Source organism: Colossoma macropomum, unplaced genomic scaffold (genome assembly GCF_904425465.1).
Source record: "Colossoma macropomum unplaced genomic scaffold, Colossoma_macropomum, whole genome shotgun sequence".
Lineage (NCBI taxonomy): Eukaryota > Metazoa > Chordata > Actinopteri > Characiformes > Serrasalmidae > Colossoma > Colossoma macropomum.
The window spans coordinates 3,505,638-3,531,728 of NW_023494808.1; the positions used below are offsets into that span (position 1 = coordinate 3,505,638).

The window sequence follows — 26,091 nt, forward strand, 5'->3', positions numbered from 1 at the left end:
CTTTAGAAAGAACATCATGGGAAATTGTGAGAACAGGCAGCACTGATGTGTGTTGATTTACATGTGGTCAACTTTTAACTGTAAGATCTCTTGCTCAATAAAAATATCCAGGCTCATTTACATGCTACTTCCTCCTACAGGAAGCATGTGACCTTCTCAGCTGCAGCAAAAGATGAGTGTAGCATGGCATGTGCTACCCCGGGCTCAAGGAGGACACTGGAGGCAGGGTTCAGTGTCGTAGCAGCCATATTTATTAACACACAAAATAAACTCCAAACAACCCGAACTATGCTGATCACTTTTCAGTGGCTTCAGTCAGCTAGATTTTTCAGTCTTATTCAATATTTTCAGCTCTTCCGTCTGTTGCTGCTGCTCCAGATCAGCATCAGCTGGCTCTCATTAAGGGCAGCCGAGAGGGAATGAGTGCTCGCTGCTCCGCCTCCCTGTCACCACCCCCAGCTTGCAGTGAGGCCGCCCGGGTCGAACATGTTCCGGTATAATTTAACCAGTTCTATCTCTTCTCCTGCTACTGCAAAAAGCAGAGTTTATCACTGGTAGGTTTATCAGTGCTGATCTTAGTACAGTATTAACAATTCAAAGACAACAGATCTGAGGAACAGAGTGAGACCTGGACGTGCTTTCTTAAAGGTCATCAAGGTCATGTTGTCTTTTCTTTAGAATGACGATTTTCTCCTGATACTATACACGCTCAGAAAAAAAAGGAATTGAACTGTCTCTGGGGTGGCACCAGTAAGGGTAAAATCAATAGCTCATAGACATCTACCATTATCCTGCCACCCCAAGTTACCTTGCCAGTAGTGGCTCCCAAGTCCTGCTGTCTTGAGGTGGCTCCTCTAGGTGCCTCCTCTGGGGTGGTAACTACTACTGGAGCTGACTTTCCAGAGCAGCTGCTGCTCCAGTGTTGGCTCCCTGTCCTGTTCCAGTGCCAGCTTTTAGGACTGCTCTTTCTGTGCTGGGTTCCAGAGCTCCTCTTTCTATGCCAGGCCACGGGATGGCTCCATAGCCAGCATACCTGTGTCCCACTCAGAAGACCAATATTGCTGGTCCTCCCCCTGACCCCTATGTTGACCCAGTCGATGGACTGCCCTAAAGTCTGTTCTTTCTGCCAGTTGTGGCCATGACTCCTCATTGTCTGGACCCACCCTCTGTCGTGCACTTAAGAAGCCACGCCTTAAGAGGGGGTTCTGTCATGTTTTCTCTCCCTTTTGGGGAGACTCAACTTGGACTCTCTCTGGCTCTGCCCAGTCACATCACACTTGCATACCTGCATGTGATCTAGAACTTATTAACTCCTTTTTATATGCCCCTTTGTTTGGATTAGTTGTTCGTGAAGTTTCCTTGTTTATCCTGAGCACCAGGCCATGTCTTCTGTTTTGTACTTTCCTGTTTTGACCCTCACTTTGTCTTCTGTTTTATTTTAAAAATGGAAATGTCACTTATGATGCTTGCCTGTGTCCTGCCTGTTATGACTATGAGAGTTGGACTGCCCCAAATACAGCTGCCTTGTACCTGAAACTGATCCACATAACTTTTATTTCACACTTTGGTGCTTATCATAACCCAAACACTGATGAGAATCAAATGAATTTCACTACATAGTTTATTAATCATATGAACTACATCTGAGTCTATAGATATTAATATAGATCTGGATGAAGTGAGATTGTTCATTTTTTATGTAGTTACATTCTTAATAATAATAATAATAATAATAATAATATAATGTTAGACAATTCCAATCCATTTAATCAAGGCCTTCAGGAGCATCTTGTTGTCAGAGCCAGGTGCACTGAACTAAACTGGTGGTAGATTTCCAGGAACAGGGTTGGAATCCTACTTAACAGCTTAAACTATGTCCAGAAAAAGAAAAAAAAAAAAAAAGATCCCCTTTGAAAGTCAGTAACCATAGACAACAACGATTAACTAAGTTAATCAGCATACCTGACTCCTATCATCATGAGTTCAGTTCTAAAAGTAGAATGCAGAAAATATGTGCTACTGCTGCTGGAGTTCATCTCATACTTTCAGAGAAAATGACATCATTCACACCCAGACCTGGCCTCTGAGCACCCATCAGGCTAAAGTAATGACACATATGAATGTGCTCTCTCAGTAATCTCAGACATGCTATGAGAACCCCGGCAGCAGCAGCCAAGCTTGATACTACAAACAGGCCACAGGAACATATATACACAAATTCAATGTTTAAATGTACATATCCACTAATTTTATGTTATTAATCTCAAAGTGATTCTTCAGGCCACATGGTGGCCACATCACAAAACAGCAGCACATAACACAGAACTACATAAAGTACATATATAGAACAGCGTGGAACAAGTGCAGAATATACAATAAATACACCAGACAATAAATAAAAAATAAATACACATGGCAAAAACATGTGATGTAACTAGACAGGACTGCAAAATAACATATATATATGAATCGAGGTCAAATAGCATCATTGAAAGACTTAAAGAAGTTAAAGTGCAGGTGTGCAGTGATGATGAAGGCCTGTTTGATCAGTCTACAACAGTGTGTTCAGTAGTCTGACTGCCTCGGGGGAACACTGCACAGTTTGTTGTTGAAATGGATGCTCCGGTACCTTCTGCCAAACAGCAGGAGGGTGAAGAGTCCAAGATGGGGTGGGAGGGGTTGTTCACAGTGCTGGTGGCCTGTGGGTGCAGCATTTGTGGTGGGAAGTGTCAATGGTGGGTAAAGACACCCTGATGATCATCTCAGCTGTCCTCATAATCTGCAGTAGGGCCTTTACATCTGAGATGGCACAGTTCCCATACCAGACAGTGGAACAGCTGGTCATTATGGTCTGTACTGGAGGTGGTCAGACCCAGCAACCTCAGCTTTCCAGTAAATTGTTGAAGGATGATTGTGTTGAATGTCTAGTGTCTAGAATGTCTAGAGTCTAGTAAATTTCTCACATAATTGTTGTTGTTTCTTTGTCCAGAGTGTCCAAGAGTGTCAGCAAATGGTAAATGGCGGAGAATAAGGCATCTCTGTAGACCCGTTAGGGTGATACATGAACTGGAGTGTATCCAATGTGGACAAGACTGCTCTATAGCACATCATGATGACTGGACTGAGCACTATGAGTCAGTAGTCATTGAGGCAAGACACAGTTGATTTCTTTGGCACATGGATGGTAGTCGGATAATTACCTGGCTCAGTAAGTTAAGTTAAATATGTCTGATAGAATAGCCACAAACAGGTCAGCACATCTTCTGAGCACCTGGCCAGGTATGTTGTCAGGGCCAGCAGTTTTATTTAGGTCATTTCTGGAAAAATTTTCCTAAAGTCTGCTGTGTACTGACTAAACACTTGGTTGGTGAGAGGAGGGGTGGTCTTCCTTGCTGGCTGGATGTTTTGTGCTTCAAGCTGTGTGTAGAAGTCATTCATCATCTATACTGAAGTGTGTTTTTGTATGTGTAAAATAAAACTGCAGATTTATTTTCATATAGGTGCTCACTTATAGCCCAGATAACCAAACTGAAGCTTATTTTGGGCAATTTGTGAGAAAAGTCAAACACACCAACTGCGAAATAATATGCTAGCTGAGGTGCCAACACACTAACTGTCAACTAACATGCTAGCTATGGTGCTAACACATTAAGGTGCTGACAATGTGCTAATGCCTGAACTAACCCAGTCTGTAGTAGGGTAGTGGGTCACTAATGGCAAAGGGGCAGTAGGGTAGTGGGCCCACCAATGGCAAATGTGGTGGCCTTCTGGCTTTTTGATCAGCTTTTGTCCAGGTGCCCCACTGGTGATTAAGCAGAATATCAGACCAAATCTAAACTAGCTAAACTTTCAATGTGTGGGGGTGTATAAGTAGTGGCATACAGTCAGCTGGGTGCCGAACTTATCCAGCCTGGAGACTGATATATACTTGTTATCTGGGAATGTGCTAACTGCAAACTAACGTGCTAGCTTACATGCTAATATGCAAAACCTCAAGGTAATGAACCAGCTAACATGCTAACCAACATGCTAACCAAAAAAAGTAAGCAAAACATAACATTTTAATTTACAATAAAACACTGCATTGCCTGTTTATCAGCCTGAAAGACAGGAAGGAAAGGAAAAGTCCAGTGTTTTTCTGCCACATGAGCAGACAGAGAATCAGACATTTTGACTTTACTTAATTAAACCACTTTAACCTGATTGATTTTCACTCAGAGTTAGACTTACATCACTTCTAGGTCAACATGCATTTTAAGCCAACAAACTCTTAAAACAATTCAAATAATTAAACCCATCTGAGATCTCATCTAAAAAAATATAGTAATGGAATATCCCTTAAAAATAGCAGTGGAACATGCAGCAGATCAGTCACTGTGTTCTTCAGATGATCTGGTGATGTTTATTCTATCAGCTGGGTAACACTGTACTGAGATCAGCACTGATAAACACACCAGTGATAATTACCGCTTCATACAGTAGCAGGAGAAGAAGAGGAACTGGTCCTACTTCAGTACATTTTTAAAGAACTTTTCTTGAACAGAAAGATGTCATTGATTGAAAGAGAGATAATTTTGGACCTTCCAGAAGTTGAAGGTAAAGTTCATCTCTTGCTGCAGCTAAGATGACCACATATATTCTATAAGAGGAATGAGTGTATTAATAACTCTGGGAGTTTCATCTGACTACTTATCTTTTAACCACATCTAGTTCATCATCTCAGTTCTGTCTCTGTTCTCATCATTTATCATCTGAACGTTGAAGAGGAGCCTCGTTACAGAACGGTAAGATGTATGTTTGATTCAGAATATTTTAATAGTTTATGAGAAACATACAGTACAAATGTAGCTATTTGTGTTTAGACTGATGTTTCTACCATTTCAGTTTCAAAGAAGTTCCGTTTATATTTATTGTTTCATGTGGGATTGTTTAGGGGGAAAATTTGGAGAACATGTATGATCACATGATGCTTAAGAAGTAACATAAACAAAAGACATATAGTGCAAATAATATAGTGCACTGTGGGGGGGAGAACAGCTCTAAATGAAGAAGGTGATCCATGATTCTCAGTATAGACCGTCACTTGTGAAGAACCTGCTGGTCATAAATACTCAGAAATGTCACTTTAACAGCTGTTTTGAAAATGTAATAAAGTTGTTTTGTTCTTAACAGTCAGGTTACAATAATACACAGTTATAAAAACATTAAGAACTGATTAAATAAAATACAGACTTCATTATAGTGTCAGCATTTAAAGTTTTGGACTTCTTGAGGAATTTAGGTAAATATTTGGAAACATTTCATTTAACATTTTACTAGAAATGGATGAAGATGTGGAAACATTTAATTCATAATGTCATAAAATCCTACAGGCAACTGTGATGAGGTCATTGAGAATGGCTCCTCCTCTTCCTCTGATCTTTCTGCTCATGATTATTGGTGAGTCAGTGTTTGTTGTGGTTTGTGGTTTCTCTCAGAATCAGCTCAGTGTTGTAGAGGAGCTGCTGGAGTTAGAGAGGAGAGAAGTGAAGCTGTAAGCTACAGTAACTCTGACTGTCTTATGGTCTCCAGACTCTGTAATCAGTTCTTTCATGCATCATATGTTTCAGGAGCTTTTGGAACAGAGTGGAGTGTGAAGTACAACCAACAGGAAATATGTGCTTTAAAAGGATCCACAGTTTTTATGAATGGAACTTATACTCATCCAGAGCGTCTTACAGTGACAGAGACTTTTTGGGGCATAGATCTAGTTCAGGGTGTGGAGCCGACTGATTTGTCTGAAGACCCAGATTATTCAGGCAGAGTTGAGTGTTTAACTGATGAACAGAAACACTTCTCCCTCAAACTGAGTGATGTAATAAGGAAGGATGAACATCAGTACTGTTTCAGAATCATAACAAATGAAGAAAAAGAAAAATGGGCAGCTACACCTGGAGTTCAGCTCAGAGTTACAGGTGAGTTAATCATCCCATTGTCCAGCTATAAGACACAGCTCTGGTTTCAGAGTAATGTTTCTTATTCATGACTGCTCTGAATATTCATGTTATCATCACTGATTTTATTAATCTGCTCTAATGATGTTCAGCTTCTGTTCTGATTCACTCCTACATCATTTTATCTGTCCTTACCCCTGATTCAGGTTTATCTACTCATTCAAACCATGGAAAATATTAATCCTTTACAAATACAGTCTCATTATTTAGTTATTGATTTAAAGAACTTTCTATAAATTATGAATCTTGAGAACAATTCTTCAGCAAATGGTATAAATAACATGCACATGACACTGTTGGAATAAAACCTGGTGTCTCAAAAATGGAAATAAATTAACTTTAAAGGAAAAGAGAAAAACCTTTAGTTTTCTTTAGTTTTCTAAATATTCACAATGCAAAAAATAAGCTATAAATTATTCAAAAAAAGTAAAAAAAGTAAAGGATATTAGGACAATATATAAACATATTCCAGACAAATATTTTATGATGTCACTTTTTTTCATTGGCCTTTATTCATCAAATTTATGTAAGGTCACATCTGAAAATGAGCTCATTACTGATACAGTAAATATGTACACTTCAATACAATTATTGTTTATCTAGTACAGTAGAAGTAAATATACTGCAATTTTGTCACTCAACAAGCCAGTGTTTTATTAAAAATAATCACTTTCCCATCCAAAAAGGCTACATTTTGTTCATTTCACATTTTATTCTTTTCAATCACTGTAATTTTAACACTCAAAAGACATTTAAGCTTTTGCCACAGATTTTACTACCTGATCAAACCCCCCCCCTCATGTCTCATGAGCTGCTGAATATTTCTGTTATATTGATTCACCATCATTACATCTGCAGGGCACACTTCATTTAAATTAAATATTTATCAGGGCAAATTGGTGCAAATTATATAATATAATTAAATAACATACTCGCTTGTTTCCATGCACTGATTTATCAATTTAGCAACAGGTGCCCAAATCACTTCTTCTTCTGTCATACAACAGCTTCTTGAATCAGAAGCAGAGAAGATCAAACATCATTTAGGACAGTTAAATTTGCACTTGTTACTAACTCTTCTCTCCTAATCTGATGGTCTTCTTATTGTCTTAGAGCTCCATGTAGAAACTCCTGAAGAAGTGACAGAGGGAGAAACAGCAGATCTGACATGTAAAACCACCTGCAGTCTGACTGGCCCAACATTCATCTGGTACAAAAATGGACGTCCTTTAACCACAAAGACCATCAAGAACAACCAGCTCCACCTGCAGACAGTCAGCAGTGAGGATGCAGGCAGTTATAGCTGTGCTGTAAGAGGATATCAACATCTCCACTCTACTGCTCACAACCTCAATGTTCGACGTGAGATTGTTTGTTTTTTGTTTTGTTTTAAAGTAAACCAAAAAGAGATTCTTTACTTAGCAATGTTTACAGAAATTGAATAATCAGATATGCATCTTTCTTGTTAAATCTCAAGTAATCAAAAAAACTGCTGTGATTACTTTGATTCCTAAAACAACTGAACATATCAATTCATAGATCCTCCAAAGAACGTTTCAGTGTCCATCAGCCCCTCTGGTGAAATAGTGGAGGGCAGTTCAGTGACTCTGACCTGCAGCAGTGATGGAAACCCACCTGTGAAGATCTACACCTGGTTTAAAGAAGGTGGAACCTCACCTGTAGGATCTGGACAGAATTACAGCATCATCAGCACCACTGCTGACCACACTGGACTGCATTACTGTGTAGCTCAGAATGAACATGGACCTCAGAATGGAACTGTGATGGTCACTGTTAAGAGTAGGTAGTGAATAATAAGAGAAATGCTAATTTCAGTGTGCACATTTAAAATAATGACAGATGAAATTGATATAATTGATCTTTTCTGCAGGTCAGAGTTTTTCTGCAGTTTGGATTGCAGTGGGAGGAGGAAGCTTTGTTCTCATCATCATCTTAATCTGCATCTACAGGTGAGTAAATTTTAGCATACGTTTTTCTTTGGTGTGAGAAAATGACTTGTTTGGGGTTGTAACAATGCATTAACAGATAAAAAGGATTTCAACCTAAGACTTTTTAGAATGTAGTGATTGTTTTCTTTTCTGTTTTCACAGAATGAAGCAAAAACCTGCTGGATCTGATCACAATGAGTCAAAACAGGTACATTTATATTCATGAAATGAGAATGTATCCTAGTAAGTACAATGAAGATTGAGTCCAAAGTCATCTTGAGCTCAGAGAATACCAGAAACAAAAGACAGAGCTGATACCTAGAAAGAACGATCACATATTCTGTCCACATATTCTGTCCACTAGTAGGTGACAGTTTCACAGGCTATATCTATTTATTATTTGAGAACCACAGAAAAGAACTTTTAAATTTGGATCACTTCATGAAAGTGTTTATAAGATAAGAGTCTTTTCTGCCACATTTTCAGAACATTATTTAAACTGTTCTCCATGAACTCTTCACCTTTAGGATGATGTCCTCTACACCACCGTTAAACACAGCAGATCCAGACCTGTACAGGCTGCTGCTTCTGCTGACTCTGGAGCTGCTGATGTTCAGTATGACACAGTCAGGATTCAGAATGATGAAGTGACCAGCACTGACCAGCAGGGGGAGCCACAATATGCCAGTGTTACATTCCATTATCACACTGCTGCCACTGGGTGAGTTTCACTGAGCTTTAGAGAAAATTTCCTTAAGGAAAGAGAAATTAAAGGCTTAGAAACAAATGCTAATTTCCTTAAGCACCTTTATGGGATTTCCAATGTTACATTAGCACCAGGCTAGCAGTAGTGTGCAGGACAAACTTCCACTTACTGGATTGTTCAGACCTTACAGTAGAACAGTTCAGCACTGTTTCATAAAATCTTTGTGTGATGAGCAACATCAGTAAAGCTAAAGAGAAGTTAAAAGAAATGTTGGTGAAATACATGTGGACATTCATATATAATTCATATGGCAAACTTTAGACATGCATATTGTGTGCCCACAAGATAAAAATAAGATGTATTTAACATTTATGGCATTTGGCAGACGCTCTTATCCAGAGGGACTTATGATTCAATAATTTTACACAGGTAGGTGAAGGTAGTGTTAGGAGTCTTGTCCAAGGATTCTCATTGGTTTAGTGTAAGGTGCTTACCCAGGCGGAGATTGAACCCCAGTCTACAGCATAGAAGGTAGAGGTGTTACCTACTACACCATACCAACCATTAACCATGCTGTAATGACCCATTTGACAGCCTTTAGGTTGGGGCTTTAATTCACCTTTAACAAGTATATAATAAAAGCTTTATAATGCTATGTTAGTTTATAATGGACTAAATAATTAAATCTATATTTAAAGAGTCTTCATTTACAGCTAACTGCTGATTTTCTATGGATGTCTTGATGATAGCTACAATAAAACACTAAACAAATGCTTTGATAAGCAAATCTGTTGAAATTTAATGTTTACTTAAATTGTAACCTTCACTTCACAATAAAGAGTCAGTTTGTCTCAAAGCTCAGTTAAGAGATGAGCACAATATTTTGATGCACAATGCACAAATAACAGTGCTCTGGAAATGTTTAACTCACTATGGTCACTGCTTAGTAATGAGCAGCCAGTTAGCTTCATAAGTTTGTTTCCAAATATGTGTTATTGATGGCGTTTGATTCAACCATAATATTATAAATCTAGAATGATCCAGATTATGATGAGTTACACACAAATAAAGGTGCTAGAAAATGTTTATTTCATGCTTATTATTGTTTAATATCAGCAGAGCTGAACTCAGCACTGTGACCAGTTTAACAGTGTTAGAAAAAACATTTAGATTTAAAGTGAAATTTTAGAGGCAGAACTTTGTTTTAGATGCAGCTGCTGTTTTGTCAGAAAAAGGTCTCTGGACTGTTTGAATAATTCAGTTCTCATCTCAGCATCATCTGCTGGATAAACACTGTGTTTGTGTTATTAATAAATGTAGTGTAGTGGTGAACATGTTTATTAAAGATGGGAAAGAGTGAAGTTTGTTCTGATAATATAATTTTGATCTTCTGTTTTTTAGACATTAAAGGTTAAAGTTTCACCGTCTTTGTTTTGTAGGTCACCAACTCAGAATGTGGAAGATCCCTCAGTGATTTACAGCACAGTAAGAAAAGATTAGATCTGCTGAGAACTGCTAGAGAGAGAGAGAGAGAGAGAGAGAGAGAGAGAGAGAGAGAGAGAGAGAGAGCATTGGACGTGGAGCTGTCCTTTGTTGTTACTGTGCATGAAAAAAGCTTTAAAGTTTAATATATATATATATATTTTTTTTACTTTTCTCACTTTTTCATTTTTTGACATATTAGTTAGATTAGTATCTATTTATTATTATATTAATACATATTAGTAGTATGCATTAGGATGTGTTTGAAACCCAAATCTTTATTTGTCTCCAAGTCTTTTTCATCATTTTAATTGATCTATATTTCTTAAACTTATGTAGTAATCATGTTATTGTTGCTTTTTATTTGGTGCTCTTTGACAGAAACATATTTCTCTGGGGATTTATTCTATTTTGCATTATTTGAAGTTTGACTTCATGGGATTTAAATGTTTGACTGATTTCTGTGAATAAAGACGTCTTTATTGATTAAACTCTCATTTGTAGCAGTTCATTGATTTCCATTTTGTAAACACTATCAGTTTATTTCATTGAATTCATTAGTAACTACGTTTTTTTTGTTTGTTTGTTTGTTTGTTTGTTTTAAATATGACTATACAGATACAATGTAAAATATCAGCGTAACACACCATGTGCTACCCCAGGACGGAAGAAGGACACTAGAGGCTGGCAGGACAGTTACAGCAGTATTTTTACTTTACATACTATGCTTTGTCATTGCTACCCAGAAAAGCAGCACAATATACAAAAACACTTCATTCACAGAAACAGACCTGAATGATAACTGAGTGTAAAACTCTAACCATGAGTCTTGGTCACTTGGTCACTTCCTAAAGTGGCGGGCACCAACATCTAACCCGTTGTCTCTTTCATTTAGATTAGCAACCAGTGAACCTCTTCTTCCTAAATGTTGATCCTGAGTTGAAGATGATCTGAGGTCAGTTTCTTTGTTTCTGATCTGGTGGGTAAAGGTGGTCATTAGAGAGCAGCTCAGTGATTCTGGTTCAGGCTAAACAATGTTCTACCAGATCTTTAATCAGAGCCTCATTTCAGTCAGCAGTTCTGCACTAAGATGCATCACTGGAACCGAAGTCTGGACGACCTTATTGAATAATGAGAGTTTAAACTGCAGGTCAGTGACCAGGGGCAGAAGGTTAAAGGTTAAATTCCCTCTCTGTGTCTGTTTCTCTCTGCTTCTCTCTACATATGAGTCTGTAGGGTCATTACAGAGTGTTAGAGCTCCCCCTACAGGCCAATATGTAATATTTCTGCTGCGTGCTGTAGGTCAGTGGTTGTGGTCCAAACATTTTGACCAACTGCCCTGCACAGTTTAATCTGTGCTCTAATCTCCTACACACTTAAACACATTTATAAACAACTTCACAAGCACCTCAGGAGCTGGACTGACTGCACTGATTTGTGTCAGATGGCTATCATTGAACTTCTGATACCAATGCAGACAAAACTATTTGCTCTTTTAGGAACCTGCACATGTTCGTTGTTATGCAATGTGTATTTATCTTCTCTTTCATTTATCTGTAGTTCACGGCTCCCATAAAGTGTGAAGGAATTATTTGCAATAATTGCAGCCTGACTTGGTGCCACAGTCAGAACAATGACACAAATCAATCAATGGAGTTGCACTGTCAGCACAATCAAAATGTGTTTCGATGTTTCACCTGGAAAACATGTGTTAAGGGGTTTTTGGCACAGACAGATAATGTTCTGTATATTTAAAATAAAAATATGGCCACAAATCCTGGTTCAGACACTAATTTCAACTAGTTTTGCAATGTTAAGTTGTGAAATTAGATGTGCAGTTACACAATGTAACTTCCTGCTGAAATAGATATTTTTATGATCTAAACTACCTTAACACTGTCATTTCATCAGCTGCTTAGTTGTAGTCACATTGTTCCTTATGCTGTAATAAGGTCACTGTAAAACAGTGTTACTCAAAACTCTTCCTCTAGATGGCAGTGTAGGTCTAAGGTTTGTGGGATGTAACTGTATACAGGTGACAGTGCTGTCCAAGGTGCTGTTCTAAGATTCTGTTTTCAGGCAGCAAATCAATTTGATCACTATGATTTGTTTAGAAAAAGGGAATTGTTTGTATAGTGTCTGTAATAATCATTTAGTTAGACATTAATAATACATGCAACAACAATGTAACTGCTGATGATGCATTCATGGTTATATATTGATTACAGTAGCACAGCTCATGTAACTACACATGTGTATGTACTTCAGTTGTATTTTCCACTATTGTGTAATTACCGAATATAAATTATGTAATATAATTTTACCCCAAAATATATATAAAATATTAGACATGAAATGAAAGACATGATGGTTTTATTAAAAGACAATTTAGACTTTGCAGAAGTTTAAAGTCAAGTTCATCTCTTGCTGCAGCTAAGAAGGTCACATGCATCCTGTAAGAGGAAACTTCATTTAAATGAGCCATTGGCCATTTCTGTTAAGAGCAGCAGCTCATAGTTAAACGTGTTAACCACATGTTTATCATCTCAGCTCTGTCTCTATTCTCTCCACATATCATTTTGGCATTGGAGATGAGCCTCGTCACACAACGGTAAGATGTTTTCTTTAGTTCAGAGGTTTTTTTGTAGTTTATGAGAAACAATATAGCCTACAGTAAACAGATATAGTTAAGCACTTATGTATGTGTTGTAGTCTGTGTTGTCTGTACTGCCATTGTTTCAGTTAAACTCAACATAAATCAGTGAACTTCATGTTTTACTTTATTTATTGATTTATTATTTTTTTTTATGTGTAAAACTTTTGTGAGGTTAAGCCTACAGATCATGCATGTGCACCTGATCCATGGCAAATAAAAAAAGACACAAATACATTTCAAATTCAGTGCAAAATAAGTCATGGTAATGCCTGAGGAACAAAATATGATGCTTTATTGTTACATTTAGGAAGGAGAACAGGTCAGAATGAAGAAGGTTCTCCATGCAATTTAGACCTTGACCTGGTTTTAAATGGTCACAGATGTCTAAGAAACACCTGTTACTTTACCAGCCGTGTTCATAAGAGAATGAGTGATGAGTTCATTTGCAAAAACAGAGATCTCTATTTTAAAGAATCTTCACAAATTCTTCCATAAATTCTTCAGAAATGTTTTTTATTGTGCATGCCAGGTTATGTAAATAAAACTGCAGTTGGGTGCTGCAAGCCATTTATTGAATAAGTTTCTTGTAAGTGCACTATTTATCATAAGCAGGCAAAACAGCTCATTAATTTGCACTAATAAACATCTAGGTTCATTCTCAAAAGGCTCACTGTTCCCTGTATAGTGCACAATGGGAGTGATGACATTTTGGCTTTTACACCCAAATATTGCTCTTTATGTCCAGTATGAATTGTGCACACATGGCTGAATCCACAGTGGTACTTTGGTATACAAACTATTCAAATTAAAATCAATATTAAACATTTATAAGATCAAACCTCAGAAGATCCTAAACCTGAATCTCAAATGGCTCCTTGCTCCTTATATAGTGGTACGTACTGAAATTTTGGCTCTTACATCTAAATATTGCAATATTGTCCAGTATGAACTGTGCACACATGGCTGAATCCACAGTGGTTCTCTGTTACACACACTGAGCTCTGTGTAGATCCAGTAGCCATTATTTTAAGGGAGAGAAGGGAAACATTTGAGATTCTGCCTAAAACAATTGGTGGCAGCATTGTGTCACCTGACCTGAATACTGCACGCTGATTCGCTGAATGGATTTATGAGGGTCTGCTGGAAAACAGCACTGGTGCTTCACTGTTTCTGCTGTAAAAAATGTGAACATGCTATGACTTATTAAAGGATGAACTATTTAAGTTTTTGTTTTTATGGAAAAACTCAGACTTGATTAAATAAAACACAGATATCACTGTTGTGTCATAATTAAAAGCATTTCATTTAATGATTTCATTTACTAAAATACCCTCCAGGCTGCTGCGATGAGGTCACTGAGAATGGCTCCTCCTCCTCCTCTGATCTTTCTGCTCATGATTGGTGGTGAGTCAGCAGATCCTACTGTAACATCATCACTACAGCAGCACACTGGATATTTTCTCTGCACAAAACTATGATGTAGATGTTCACTGTTCACTTGATAATGTCTAAAAGTTCACCATATTAACTGTGTTGAGAGTTGCTTCTCTTTAGCCTCCCTCTCTCTGCTGCAACACTTTCAGAGCTCTTCACACTTTGTGGTTTCTCTCAGAATCAGCTCAGTGTTGTAGAGGAGCTGCTGGAGTTAGAGAGGAGAGAAGTGAAGCTGTAAGCTACAGTAACTCTGACTGTCTTATGGGCTCCAGACTCTGTAATCAGCTCTTTCATGCATCATATGTTTCAGGAGCTTTTGGAACAGAGTGGAGTGTGAAGTACAACCAACAGGAAATATGTGCTTTAAAAGGATCCACAGTGTTTATGAATGGAACTTATACTCACCCAGAACGTCTTACAGTCACAGAGACTTTTTGGGGTATAGACATAGTTAAGGGTGTGGAGCTGACTGATCTGAGTAAAGACCCAGATTATTCAGGCAGAGTTGAGTATTTAACTGATGAACAGAAACACTTCTCCTTCAAACTGAGTGATGTAATGAAGAAGGATGAACATCAGTTCTGCTTCAGAATCAGAACAAATGAAGAAAAAGAAAAATGGGCAGCTACACCTGGAGTTCAGCTCAGAGTTACAGGTGAGTTAATCTTCCCATTGTCCAGCTATAAGACACAGCTCTGGTTTCAGAGTAATGTTTCTTATTCATGACTGCTCTGAATATTCATGTTGTTTTATCATCACTGATTTTATTAATCTGCTCTAATGATGTTCAGCTTCTGTTCTGATTCACTCCTACATCATTTTATCTGTTCTTACACCTGATTTCTTTTTGACTTTATGTTAAATCAGGAAACTGCAGGCTTATAAAAATATAAATTGTTTTTTTTTTTATTATTATTGATTTTAAGAACAATCGATTCAGCAAAGTGTAAAAATAACACATATTTTGGTTGTTATTTAAAAAAAACATATACATATTATCCAAAATGGTAAATTCATAGGAAAAGATAAAACATTAAATAATCCCGGACGAGCCCCCAATTTATGTTACGACCTGTCTAGGGGTTTGAGATGATCATAACATAAAAAAGACAAAAGAGAGCCAGCTGACGTTTAAACAGGTCAAATCGTGTTATTTTCTTTTTATGCTGCTCTTTTGTGTATACGACACAGGAGAACGTCAGAGTGGGCAAGCGCCAAAACAATAAACATAACAAGCCTAGCTAGAAATGTTAGATAACTAACTTACCTATGCAAACATAAAGAAACAAAAGTACAGTCAGTCTTTCCTAACTCCCTAACTATACCAAAAACAGGAGAAAACAAGATCAAAAGAAATTGCACCCACTCCTACAACCTGGTCGGCATAAGAGTGAACATTTACAGAGACAGATCGTGAGCTTACAGTTTAACTGCAGAGATAACTGGGTATAGAACAAGAGGTAAAGCTAAGCTATTTCATTTGAGAGGAGAGTAGACAATCGCTAGCAATAAAACAAACAAGCTGCGCTGCGGTTCGGATCTAAAAACAATCGCCCCAAGCCGCCATGGAGGAAAGCCTCGATAACATCCGGCGCAGCCGTCGAAGATATACGCCATGCAATTTCAGCCAGCCAATCAGATGAAATTTCGTTACGGGACTCCAGCCAATCACACGCACAAGTGGGAGGGTTCCTAATAAGCGAGAGAATGAGAGAGAGAGAAAGAACGAAAGGGAAGCAAGCAAAACAAAACATACGTCCTATATGGACGTAGTGCTTAATATTGTTTTAAAAAATATATTTCTATTACAGTTATTCATGAAAATTTAACATAATGCAATATATACACATCATTATAGACAACATCAAGAACAGATTAAATATAATACTCATATTTTTGCACACAGAAGTCCTTGGGGGCAGTTGTGGGCTGGAGGTTAGGGAACCAGCCCTGTGACTGGAAGGTCGCCGGTTTGATCCCCTCGGCTAACAGTTCATGACTGAAGTGCCCTTGAGCAAGACACTTAACCTTCAATTGCTCCCCGTGTGCCGTGGATAGGGCTGCCCACCACTCCGGGCAAGTGTGCTCACTGCCCCCTAGTGTGTGTGCGTGTTCATTAGTGTGCCTGTATGTGGGTGTTTCACTGCACGGATGGGTTAAATGCGGAGTTCTAATTCCACAGTGTGCAAAACACCGTTGGCTGATGGTCCTGAATACTACTGTGAATGTACAATAACTGTAAACTGATATAAAGAAATGTTGAGTTGCTGGTGCAAATGATATGTAAATAATATGATCACTTGTTTCCATGCACTGAAGCTAATTCATCAGTTGCACCCAAATCACTTGTTTTGTTGTACAATAGTTTCCTGAACTTCCTCAGAAGCAGAGAATATAAAAACATCGTTCAGTTTAGTTAAATCTGTACTCGTTTCTACATTTATTTCTAAGGTTCACTGTCTTTACACCTTTACAGCTTTTCTTTTCTAATCTGATCATCCTTTCATTGTCTTAGAGCTCCATGTTGAAGCTCCTGAAGAAGTGACAGAGGGAGAAACAGCAGATCTGACATGTAAAACCACCTGCAGTCTGACTGACCCAACATTCATCTGGTACAAAAATGGACATCCTTTAACCACAAAGACCATCAAGAACAACCAGCTCCACCTGCAGACAGTCAGCAGTGAGGATGCAGGCAGTTATAGCTGTGCTGTAAGAGAATATCAACACCTCCACTCTACTGCTCACAACCTCTTTATTTATTTAATTTTATTTTATTTTATTTAATTATTTATTTATTTATTTATTTACCACAAAATATTTCAAAATGAGAAAGATACAAAGCGATATTCACAGAAATGGAACAGTGTGATAAACCCTGCTTGGTAAACCTCAAGTAGTAATATTGAGGCTGTAAATATTGTGATTTCTAAAAAAAATACTGACCTAAAGAAATCAAATAATTTGTGTCTCTAGATCCTCCAAAGAGCGTCTCAGTGTCCATCAGTCCCTCTGGTGAAATAGTGGAGGGCACTTCAGTGACTCTGACCTGCAGAAGTGATGCAAACCCACCTGTGAAGAACTACACCTGGTTTAAAGAAGGTGGAACCTCACCTGTAGGATCTGGACAGAATTACACCATCATCAGCATCACTGCTGACCACACTGGACTGTAGTACTGTGAAGCTCAGAATAAACATGGAGCTCAGAATGGAACTGTGATGGTCACTGTTAAGAGTAAGTGGTGAATATTAAGAGAAATTCTGTATTTCAGTGTCCACTTTTAAAAATAGTGACAGATAAAATTGACATAAATTATCTTTCCTGCAGGTCAGAGTTTGTCTGCTGTTTGGATTGCAGTGGGAGGAGGAATCTTTCTCCTTATTACTGTCATATTCTGCATCTACAGGTCAGTAAAATGCAGTACAAATCTTCCTAGAGTGTGAAAAAGGGACTTGTTAGGTCTTGTAACAATGTATTAACATAAAAAGAATTTTGCCCTTAAACTAATTAATTAACTAATGTATTCATTGTTTTGTCCTATTTTCACAGAACGAAAGAAAGAGCCACTGGAACCGCTTGCAGTAAATCAAAACAGGTACATTCATATTCATGGAATTTAGTAGGGACTCTTATCCAGGTGCTTTTATTGTCCATTCAGATAATTTATCCTAGCTAGTACAGTGACGTTTAAGACCAAACTTCTCTTAAACTCAGACACTGCCAGAAACAAAAGCCAGTGATGATACCTAGATAGAAAAAGTCATTCAATTTGTTTAATTCAGTTCAAACTAACACCCTATAAATTCACATCCTCACTTTCTTTTTCTGTGACAAAGCGTTCGCAATCAGTTGTCTAACGCCAGTGCAGCTACAAGCCACCCTGCCACAGACCTCAGCTCTCTGTCCTGAATTCCCTTCGGCCATAAGCATGCTCCTTCTGCAGAAACAGTCCCCTCATCATCCCAGCCCCTCTGTCTCTTTCTCTTTTTTTCTCTCACACACTCTTTTCATCCCACATCCTCCCCCCACCCATTTCATCTCTCTACCTCAGGCTTCCATATCATCTGAGCTCCACCTCAGCCCAGCTCCATCTCATATCAGCTCCTGCAACCCAGCTCTGCAATTCCTTTCTGACTCTTCATGGCTCCTTCTCCACTCCAGCTCCATCTCAAGTTCAACTCCTTCTGAGGCGGCTTTAGTACAGTACGCTTCACTTTACTTAGAGCGGACAAGTACAACTTATGAGCTCTTATAATTTGTCATGATCAGTACTTATAATGTATTATGTTAACAATTCATAATGCATAATAAGCATGGCTATTATGTGTGTTGCATTTTTATAAATATTTATAGCCATGTCTATGATGCCTTATGGAAGAATTATAACATGTTATGAATGTGTTTATAGATGCTTACAAAAGGTAACATTCATAGAAAGTGTTACCGGACTAACATTGGTTTGTTTATGAAGGTGCTACCTCTCCTTGTCATTTTGTCCATTCTTCGGTCACTGCTGATTTGATTTTCCTAAACTGTTGCCTTCAAGCTCTCATCCCATTTAGCTCTCAGTCCCTGGAAGCCATGTCACCCTTGGCTTGCTCATCAGGGGTTCAAACCCAAATATCTGTTATGCAGCATGACATCATGTCCCAAAATTCATTTGCTCCATTTTACTTCTCATTTTACAACTTTAATAGCAAAATTACTTAATCCAGTCCCCATGTAAATGACCAATGTAACTAGACCTAAATACTAATTTTTCTACCAAAGCTGCTACAGTTTTTGTCACTTTAGATCAGCTCTTGAAAAATCTGTCCTTCTCATCATGTGGAGATCATTCAGTCCCAGGCCTCAACAGTTTCTGAGTTCATCCTGGAGTTTTTGGGGTCTGGCCTTCTAGCTACAGGCAGAAGCTGCCCAGAACTGCAGCCCTGAAGTTCTCAGAGTTCTGCCCCCTCCCTCAATCAGTCTTCTTTCATACTGCCACCACATGTTAAAGGCATGGTCTGAACTCCCAAAATGTAGTTTTGTTATGACTGAAGTTTGGGGGAGGAACATGCCTGAAACCCCTCCTACTTCTAATTTAACACCCTATAAATACACATCCTCATCTTCAGTTCCAGTGATGAAGGGCTTGCAATCCCCACCACCACCCCATCTCCTCCCTGTTCTTCAATCCTACATCAGTCGCACTACAGCTATCGGGGGGTTCTGGCCTTCTAGCTACAGACAGAAGCTTCCTAGACCTCCAGCTCAAATTCTCAGAATTCTCCCCCTCCCTCAATTAGTCTTCCCTCATATTACCACCATGGTGAAGGCATGGACTGAACTCATAAAATAATATTAGTACTATACAATACAATCCAGGTAAGTTGGCCACAATCCAAATGACCTTATACTATGTCCACTACTAGGTGACAGTTTCACTTGCAGTCTGTATTTGTTTATTATTTGAGAACTACAAAAAAGAGCAAAACATTATACATTTAACCTGTTCTCTATGAACGCTTCACTCTCAGGATGAAATGCTCTACAGCACCATTACGCACAAACCTGTAGAGGCTGCTGCTTCTGCTGATGCTACAGGTGGGATTCAGAATAATGACATGACCAGCACTGACCAGCAGGAGGAGCCACAATATGCCAGTCTTACATTCCTCCACCGAACTGCTGCCACTGGGTGAGTTTCACTGAGCTTTTATATGAAGCTGCCCTGATGAACTTTTTTAGTAAAAGAGAAAATTAAGGTTTAGAAACAATATATTTCCTGTAAACACATGTATGAGATTTCCAGTGTCGCATTAGCACCAATCTAGCAGTAGTGTGCAGTGTTTATTCCATTTCCCAAACTTTCCCTCACTTTGTTAATAAAATCTTATATTAAAAATTTTTAACTCTAGTTACTGCTTAGCAACTAGCAGCCAGTTGATTATCCAGTTATTAACTTGATATATTTGTTTACAGCTATTTTCTTGATAAGACTTGATAAAGGCATGATAATTCTAAACTAAAATGATGTGCTCAGCATTATGATAAGTTATATACAAAGGTATTGTGTTGTTTTAATTCTAGCTATAGTTTAATATCTACAGAGCTCAAATCAGCACTGTGACCAGTTTAACAGTGTTAGAAGAAGCATTTAGATTTTCAGTGAAATTTCAGAGGCAGAACTTTGTTTCAGGTGCAGCTGCTGTTTTGTCAGAAAAAGGTCTCTGGACTGTTTGAATAATTCAGTTCTCATCTCAGCATCATCTGCTGGATAAACACTGTGTTTGTGTTGTTAAATAAATGTAGTGTAGTGGTGAACATGTTTATTAAAGATGGGAAAGTGTGAAGCTGTGGTTTGTTCTGATAAACTTATTTTGATCTTCTGTTTTTAGGTGTTCAAATTTAAATTTTCACCTTCTTTGTTTTGTAGGTCACCAACTCAGAATGTAGAAGATCCCTCAGTGATTTACAGCACAGTAAGAAAAGATAAGATCTACTGAGAGCTGCTATATACACAGAGAGAGAGAGAGAGAGAGAGAGCGCATAGGTATGGATGGACTTTTGATGTGTTGAGCCATTCTTAGTTACTGTGCATGAAACTGAACTGTCAGTAGTGAAGAGGATTAAACTTTTACAGTTTAATATTTCAATTTTTCACATTTAATAAATATCAAATTAGTAGTTGGATTAGATGTATTTGGCTCTCCAATTACCTGTTTTATCTTTTTCAAAACTTTAGCTGTTTGTCTAAAACTTACATAGTAAGCAGTTTTATTTACTAATATTTTTCTTGTTGTGCTATTGGGAACTTATTTCTCTGTAGATGTATTAAATCGTAATGTGGCTGTTTTGACATATGAACTGAGGTGTTGTGTTATTTAAAGTCTGACTTTATGGAAACTGACTGTTTGATTTTTGTGAATAAAGACATCAGAGGATGTAAAAATAATGCTGAAAGGCATTGATGCTCTACAGAAGACTGTATGAGTTGTTGCACAGTGGGACTGAACTCTGCCGGTTCTACAGTGCTCTGGGTGAAGGTGGTGACTGCTGCATTAGCATATTAGAGAGTGGAGATTTGTAGTTCATTACCTGAGTGATCAATGTTCAAGTTCAAAGTTTTATTCGTCACATACAAAAGTCATAAATGGTACAACTAGCAGTAAAATGCACAGTCTGTATTTCACGCATCATGTCCATATATTTAGACAGATATTTTGGATATGTGCATAAGAGTTGGTGCCTTTTTCTCACAAAGCCTTTTTCTCACAAAGCCTTTTCATAAAATCACAGAAAGTGTGTAATAAAGTTAAATTTCCCAACAAAAAAAAATTAAAATAAAAAAATGGTAGATATCTTCCATATTTCATCCATACACATCAATTTAAAAATAAAATGCACTGTATATTTCACTGCATACAACCAATTTGGTCTGTAAGATGCTGTAGATGCTGTTTTCTTCTATACACTCTTATTCTGGTGTTTTGTAAATGAAGAAGCTCTAAAACTGCATGATCACAGAACTGCTCAGTGAGCTCAGTATCTGTAGTCATGGTGACAGCAACTTCCGCTTTCCAGTGGTTTGTTTATTTTTGAGGTTTAACTTCACACATTCTGTGAATTTGTGAAACGGCCTTGTGAGAAAAACACCCCAAATAAACAAAAGTCATATTTGACTAAACAGTGAGTGGAGCTGACGTGTGTGAGCTGTTTCATCATGTTAAACAGTCTGCACTTCTGTTGAATGTTGTAGTAAATCTACATGAATATTTTCTTCCTATCAGATGATTTTATAATTCAATTCCACTCCTTTCTAATTATTCTGGAACAGCCCTCAATAAGATGAACCCTCCACATAAACATAGTGGGTAGACTGAGAGAGAAGGGGGCGGGGGCAGGGGTGGGGATGTACCTCTTTCCATCTATCTCTATATGACACTCTGTAGGTTGATTAGAGAGTGTTAGAGCTCCCCCTACATGTCAAACACTGATATTCTTCTGTTTTCACAGTTTACTTTTCATCAGTCTGATTGAATGATTGAATGTTTAAGTCTGATTACCTGCTAAAAAAACAGTTTAGTGTATTATCAATCCAGAAAACCACAAAGCAGAAAAGTAGCATTTTACTTTACACTTCAGTAACAATTGGGTGATAACATGGTAATATTATGGCAAAAAGTATATATATATATATATATATATATATATATATATATATATATATATATATATATATATATATGCATGTTAATAAAATACAAGTTAATATAAACATAACTGCTGTATGATTTTTTTGGTTTCTGTAAGAGTAACAGTATGCAGATAACAGGTAACATTACTTGTTGTTAACCACTAATACTGTGTAACCGTAGCAGAACTACTCTATTGGTTTATTATACTATAAAAACTATGATTTAAAAGAGTGTATATCAAAATATAAATAAAAAAGCAAAAAAAAAGTTTCAAAAAAGCAGAGACGGGGCAACAAAAGACTGGCAAAGCTAAAAACCACCTTGTAGTTCAATGGCAACAGGTCAGTAACATGATTGGGTATAAAAAGAGCCTCTGAGAGGCTTTCAGAGGTAAAATGGGGAGGGGTTCACCACTCTGTGGAAGACTGTGCAGTTATACATTGTAACAATTCAAGAATAATGTTTCTTAATGTAAAACATCAAAGAACTTTTGCTTTTTGTCATCTTCAGTATATAATATCATTAAAAGATTCAGAGAATCCAGAGAAATCTCTGTATTCAAGGGGCAAAAATCAGTAGAGGATGGCCATGAACTTCAGACCCTCAGACAGCACTGCATTGAACATGTCCCCATCACAGCTTTTTTGAAATATGTTGCTGGCATCAAATTTAACATGGACATATATTTTTCAAAAGATAAAATTTCTCAGTCTCATCAGTTGATATGTTGTCTTGTATTATTTTCAATAAATATAGGGTTGAATTGATTTGCACATCATTGCTTTCTGTTTTTATTTACATTTTGCACAGCGTCCCAACTTGGAAACAGTTGTATGTTGTTGAATAAGTGTATGCTAATGTTGATAGTTATTTGCCAGATATTTCATGTATTCAGAGATATAAATAGTTTAAGAGTCTGTGAGGTTTGACGTCATCACTGGTGTCTTTGTCTGCAGTTTGTGAATTGACAGAAGGAGGGCACTGTTTCTCTGCTCTGACAAACTGGATATTTATTGTGGAGACTGACACATTCACATATAATCATAAATTATAATAAAAATAGTAAGAAGAAAAAATATAATTTTAATGTGTATAACTTTAATTCATTTATGATCTAAGATCATATACAATTGTAAAATGATAAAATAGACATAATGTCAAAAAGTAAAAATACAATATAGAAATGAGGAACTGTGAATAAAACTGTGAATAATAGTAAAGAGGCTACAAGTGTAAAATATACAATATGTAGAAGGAATTGATACAGTTTGATGACATTTTAATGAGTGATATTATTGAGCGAAGGATATGATGTAAGTTTCATCTTAAAAGAAGAGAATCTTGTACTTTTGGGGTCCAAACATCTGAGACTACATAGAAAATTTGGGATGTTTTTCATTTTAAGCATGAAAATAAAGCTGAAGTTTTAGAAGTTTGAAAAAATTAAAATAAAGAAAACTGAAGACAAGTAAAAAATATTGAATATTCTGCACTATTTTTAGGTCACTATTCAAATTTAAGCAAACTTTATGACATATTACGGCCTTCGTACAGAAAGAGTTTTTGGGTCTCATCTCTTCCATTAAAGCTCATTTTTGGACCACTTTTAGGTGGATTTGATTGGCTCATCAGTGGCTTTTCCACAAACTGAGTTCATTGGCAGCTCGAATGCTCACTGGCTTTAAAGCAAAAGGTGGACAAACTGTCTGGAGCTCATATTCAAAAATTCTGAACTTCATGTTAAAAAGACTCTTTTCAGGCATATGTTTATGCCAAATATTGTGGTGTTAGAGCATGCTTTTGTTCCCATGATGCTTTGCACATGCTTAACTGGCTGTATTTAGTTCCAAAAACACTAAGTAAAGGTTTTCAGTTGCCTTTTCAAGTATGTGATGTTAATGTTCAGGTTATGTGAAAGCAGTTTGGGAAGATACTGTGTTTGGGAGTGTTGGCCACCATCATCCAGGTACAGGTCCTGATTCTGGCTGTTCTTCAGGTTTAAAGACAATAATTATTCCCTCCAGAAATAAGAGTGATTTAGCCATGATTTTCAAAACAGGATTAAACTGGCCAAAAACAGATGAGGAGAAACTAATCCATGAGGTGAAGAACAGTGAGCTGTATGACTCTTCCTCTAATGTCTATAATGACATTGCTGGCCTGCAAGAAGTTCCCATTAGTGGTACCATGTTTTTTTAAATGTACTGTGAACTACAGATACTGCTTTAAACTGAGTTGCACACCTGTAAAATGTGTAGTTAGTTCTCTCAAATTGTTAGCTGACACGTTTATAATTTCTTTATGTTTGTTCTTCATGACCACACTTGCGTTTCCAGTGTAAACATCTTCAAGTTTTTGCAAGGTGATGATTCACTTAGCATTATTAATGTACAGCAGATCTAGATCAGAGCTACTTTACTTCACAGAAGGTAAATAAACCTACTTATTAATCTGTTTTTGTGTTGTAATTGTCTCAAAGTCTAATAATGAAAATCAAAATGAAATCTGTGATATAAATATATCTATAATCTGTGCAGATCTGAATGCACGTACCACTGCTTTTAAATCAGTGTATATGAGTATAAAAATGCCAGCTATGCTCTCTGTAAGACCATAAGAGCAGCCAAACGAGAGTACAGAGCTAAAGTGGAGTCACAGTTCAACACCACCAACATAAGAAGCCTGTGGGAGGAGTTAAACACAATAACGGACTTTAAGAGGGAAACTCGTTCTGTGAATAACATCAGCGCTGCACTTCCAGACGAGCTGAACACTTTCTACGCCCGTTTTGAGGCAAATCACACCACACTTTTTATTAGATTTGATGTTTACTTGTGATCTCCTAAATGCAGCTGAAACTGGCCAGCGGGGCCACCCAGGACTCCAATTCCCAGAACTCCTTGCTCCATCACATGACTCAGGACTTGTTGCTCTTGTCATATCAAAAACATGACAGAACACCAGAGGGTGCCTGTGAGCAAGTCCTCATTGAAGAGGGGTGAATGGAGAGATGCAGCTAAAAATGAAAAATTAATCCTGTTTTGTTGGCATTACTGCTACTGAGTGCTGATTGGTTGGAATTACTGATAGTCAGTGCTGATTGGTTGGCAAGTTGATCAGCTCACTGGCTGAGTAAAGCAGTTCATTCTTTCTGACATCAAGAACACATAAGACACTGTTAGACAGTCTTACAGCTCAAAATCACTCAAAAACAGTTGCACTGAAATACGATATGGTGTTTAATAATGTGTTTTAAAGAATGTGTACTTTCAGCACAAACTATGATTTTGCACAAAAGCGCAATAGGAACCCAGTCATTAAGATTCCCTCTAGAGTGCCCAGTAGCAGTGCACAAACCCAGAAGATGTCATTGAGTAACTGTTCTCCAAACTACACATTCAATAATATTGTCACATACTAAAAATGAAGTGTTTGTCTGTGGAATTAACTGTCAGCCTAGAATACCATACCTACATGATTTTGTAGGAAAATTAAAATATTGGCTTGAACTTGATAAAAACTTATTATGGACCAAGAAAAGCATTTCTAAAAAATCTAAAACTATGTTTTTGTTTCTAATATGAATAAAATTAAGTAATATAAAGAAATTATCTTGCTGTCTTTTAACAAGACTCATCATCGGGGCTGGAGGTTCGGGAACCAGACTTGTGATCAGAAGATCGCTGGT

At 37.5% G+C, this 26,091-nt stretch overlaps 2 protein-coding genes across 2 annotated transcripts; both read left to right on the plus strand.

Annotated features, from left to right (window-relative positions):
• The first annotated feature begins 5,456 nt into the window (after positions 1 to 5,456).
• On the plus strand, positions 5,457 to 8,050 carry LOC118798372 (B-cell receptor CD22-like). The gene is made up of 3 exons (XM_036557804.1): positions 5,457 to 5,954; positions 7,107 to 7,355; positions 7,533 to 8,050. Exons 1-3 carry the CDS (start codon positions 5,561 to 5,563, stop codon positions 7,799 to 7,801), a joined length of 912 nt encoding a protein of 303 aa, XP_036413697.1. The 5' UTR covers positions 5,457 to 5,560; the 3' UTR covers positions 7,802 to 8,050.
• A 6,117-nt stretch (positions 8,051 to 14,167) lies between these two features.
• On the plus strand, positions 14,168 to 25,405 carry LOC118797730. The gene is made up of 7 exons (XM_036556997.1): positions 14,168 to 14,190; positions 14,531 to 14,875; positions 16,736 to 16,962; positions 19,743 to 19,903; positions 20,642 to 20,687; positions 25,014 to 25,196; positions 25,256 to 25,405. The coding sequence occupies exons 1-7, from the start codon at positions 14,181 to 14,183 to the stop codon at positions 25,403 to 25,405; spliced, it is 1,122 nt and encodes a 373-aa protein (XP_036412890.1). The 5' UTR covers positions 14,168 to 14,180.
• The last annotated feature ends 686 nt before the right edge of the window (positions 25,406 to 26,091 follow it).

What these genes read in the sequence shown, in the direction of transcription:
- LOC118798372 (XM_036557804.1), top strand. Translation starts at nt 5,561, where the DNA reads ATGGTCTCCAGACTCTGTAATCAGTTCTTTCATGCATCATATGTTTCA. An exon ending in AGTTCAGCTCAGAGTTACAG is followed by an intron (nt 5,955 to 7,106) that starts GTGAGTTAATCA and finishes TTATTGTCTTAG; the next exon opens with AGCTCCATGTAGAAACTCCT. An exon ending in TCACAACCTCAATGTTCGAC is followed by an intron (nt 7,356 to 7,532) that starts GTGAGATTGTTT and finishes ATCAATTCATAG; the next exon opens with ATCCTCCAAAGAACGTTTCA.
- LOC118797730 (XM_036556997.1), top strand. An exon ending in CCTCAGTGATTTACAGCACA is followed by an intron (nt 20,688 to 25,013) that starts GTAAGAAAAGAT and finishes GCTCTCTGTAAG; the next exon opens with ACCATAAGAGCAGCCAAACG. An exon ending in CTTTCTACGCCCGTTTTGAG is followed by an intron (nt 25,197 to 25,255) that starts GCAAATCACACC and finishes TCCTAAATGCAG; the next exon opens with CTGAAACTGGCCAGCGGGGC.